The sequence below is a fragment of the Henckelia pumila genome, unplaced genomic scaffold, assembly GCF_033568475.1.
Source record: "Henckelia pumila isolate YLH828 unplaced genomic scaffold, ASM3356847v2 CTG_627:::fragment_1, whole genome shotgun sequence".
NCBI lineage: Eukaryota > Viridiplantae > Streptophyta > Magnoliopsida > Lamiales > Gesneriaceae > Henckelia > Henckelia pumila.
This window is the reverse complement of record NW_027331869.1, coordinates 532,099-534,918: the sequence shown is the minus strand read 5'-3', so window position 1 is coordinate 534,918 and position 2,820 is coordinate 532,099. Positions and strand designations below refer to the sequence as shown.

The window sequence follows — 2,820 nt, the reverse complement described above, 5'->3', positions numbered from 1 at the left end:
CTATGGTCAGACTTGGAATTTTCACTATCTCCAAAACCCATTGGGCCACACTTTTTCGTATATATAATAAATATTAAGGGCAATCCCGAATTTAGGGAAAATTTAAAAATTATAGAAATTTCAAGGAGACTAAAGACTGAGGACTCAGACCTTGACAAGACTCGTATTAAAAGAATTTTCGTATCTTTTTGACCAAATACCCACACTTGGATTTTTCGTTTTCGTTTATGTATTTATAATTATTTATATATATTTCAATGTACACACTTTAAACGTCTGTAAAATATTTCATTAATATTAATTTGTGTCATACATAGGCTTGAATTCAAATGCAACAACAATTTTTTTTAAAAAATGTAACTACAGACAATTAGACAGACACACACATATATTTATTTTTGGACAAAAACTCCTATGAAACGGTTTCAAGGATTATTTTTTTTTGATATGGGTCTCTTAATTATATAGGTTATCCATTAAAAAGTATTACATTTTATACCAAAATATTACTTATTATTATTAATATGGATAAGATTGACTCATCTCACGAATGAGACCGTCTCACAAAAGTGTTATTCGTTTGTTTGTGTGTGATAATTATTTCCACATGCGACAATTAAATTATTGAATTGTTTAAAAACTTTGAATGACATCATTAACATGAGTCGTATCTTTTGTTACAACGATAATGCTCAATTTCTATATATTAGAGTGGAATTCATGGTTCTTATAGTTTGTGATTTTTGATAAATACCACAAGTAAAACAAAGGTATGCATATAATGTTGAATGCTTCCGATTTTTCACAACAAAAAAAATAATATTAACTACAATATATAATATCATGTTAAAGAAAATAAACAAAAAGAAAAGAAAAGGTGAGTGAGATTTTTACATAATCCTAGGAAACACGTTTCCGGATTCTGCGACCGTAAAACCCGACTTTACTCAAAAGCGTAGTGCTCGAGTGACACGTGAGCACTGTTGCGTGGGCCCCTGAGAGATGACGTGTCGATCTCCTGGCACCGTTTGTGTGCCACGTCATCGATGTTGTACTGTTCATTGTTGGGGTTGTACCATGATGTGTGGTCTCATAGTTGCACGTAAATGACTTATCACTGTTCAAGAGTATGTAATGTATACGAGGTTAAATTTGTTTGTTGGTACGATGTTAGTATTGTTGAGGGTACAAGTACTACAAAATCTTTAGCAATGGCCTCTTAGATTATGGCCAAACTGCCCACATCCCCTCACTACCCATGCTTAATAGGTCCGGAAAATAGATACAATTTCGGTCCATTCAATTTGGAATCAATATTGTTAGATTATACTAGATTATATTATTATTATTAAACTTTTTTATTTATTAGCTAATAAAGATAGAGTAGTCTTTTTATTGTTTGCTTGTATTTAATCTAAATATATAAACAAATTTTGTTGTGTAACTTTTATACACAATTTTTCATGATATAAAAAACCTAGTTTTCTCTCCTTTAATTTCTACATGGTATCAAAGCCTCCATCTCTATGGATTTCGATCGTTTGATTGTAGGACTGTTAATCTTGTCCATAGCTTTTGGTGGGTGCGTCCGTCAATCCAGTTTTTCTCCACTCTTCGTATTTTTATTAGTTTTTTTTTCTTGTTCTCGCATCAACTTGGTTTTTTGCTTCCTATTTGGTTGTCCGTTCATACTGTTTGTTGTCACCATGGCTGGTCGTAAAGAGGATTCGCTTCAATTGATTAGTGTCCAATTGGATGGAAAAAATTATTCGTATTGGGCCTATGTTATGAAGAATTTCTTGCGGGGAAAATCTATGTAAGGTTATGTTACTAGTATGTGTGTTAAACCTGCTGACATCAAAGCTGCTGATTATGCAAAGTCGTTGGATACTTGGGAGGCCGATAATGCGAAGATTATAACGTGGATCAATAATTCTGTTACACACTCCATTGGTGCTCAGCTGGCCAAGTATGAGACTGCCAAACAGGTTTGGGATCATCTGTAAAAATTGTACACACAGTCTAACTTTGCCAAACAATATCAATTGGAAGCATATATTCGTGCTCTTCGACAGAGAGATATGGGCATCCAAGATTTTTATTCTGCCATGTCTGAACTATGGGACCAGTTGGCACTCACAGAATCTTCAGAATTGCAAGCATTCCCGACTTACGTCACTCATAGAGAAGAAAAACGTCTGGTCCAATTTTTGATGGCTCTTCGTGATGATTTTGAAGGATTGCGTGGGACAATATTGCATCGTAGTCCTCTTCCTTCCGTTGATTCGGTGGTACATGAATTGCTTGCTGAGGAGATTCGCTTTAAGTCTCAAGCTGATAAGGGGACTCCTGTCCCCTCTACGCCATCTGTTTTTGCCGCACCACATCGCCCTCTGCCTCATAACCAAAATCGGTCTACTTTGAAGATTTCTACTGATGAGTGTGCTTATTGCAAAGAAAAGGGACATTGGAAGTCACAATGTCCACAATTGTTGAACAAAGATAAACCACAGCCGCAGCAACAGAAACGACCACTGCAACAATGACCTCAGCAGCCGTCCTTGCTACCTCAGAATTCTTCATGGAAACTTGGTACTCAACCACAACAGTTTCCATATCGACCACCACAGTCCAGTAATGCAGTGGCTGCCCCCTCTTTGGATCCGTATCTGTTTGAGCAGTTTCAGCAGTTCCTTGATTAACAGTCCTCTGTCCAGCCATCTGCCATGTCAGTCTCCTCTCATATAGGTTTGTTGTCGTCTGCTCCTTTAGGTATACCCTCATCCTTGTGGGTCTTGGATTCTGGTTCCTCCCACCATA

The 2,820-nt window shown here is 36.5% G+C and overlaps 1 protein-coding gene across 1 annotated transcript; it reads left to right on the top strand.

Moving 5' to 3' along the window:
* Positions 1-1,835: 1,835 nt before the first annotated feature.
* On the top strand, positions 1,836-2,546 carry LOC140873544 (uncharacterized). Its single transcript, XM_073276709.1, has 2 exons — positions 1,836-1,988; positions 2,076-2,546. Exons 1-2 carry the CDS (start codon positions 1,836-1,838, stop codon positions 2,544-2,546), a joined length of 624 nt encoding a protein of 207 aa, XP_073132810.1.
* Positions 2,547-2,820: the final 274 nt, after the last annotated feature.

Excerpts from the sequence above, each read along its gene's own strand:
- LOC140873544 (XM_073276709.1), top strand. The coding sequence starts at position 1,836 with ATGTGTGTTAAACCTGCTGACATCAAAGCTGCTGATTATGCAAAGTCG. Across the intron at positions 1,989-2,075 it reads AGTATGAGACTGCCAAACAG|AGAGATATGGGCATCCAAGA; the intron begins GTTTGGGATCAT and ends GCTCTTCGACAG.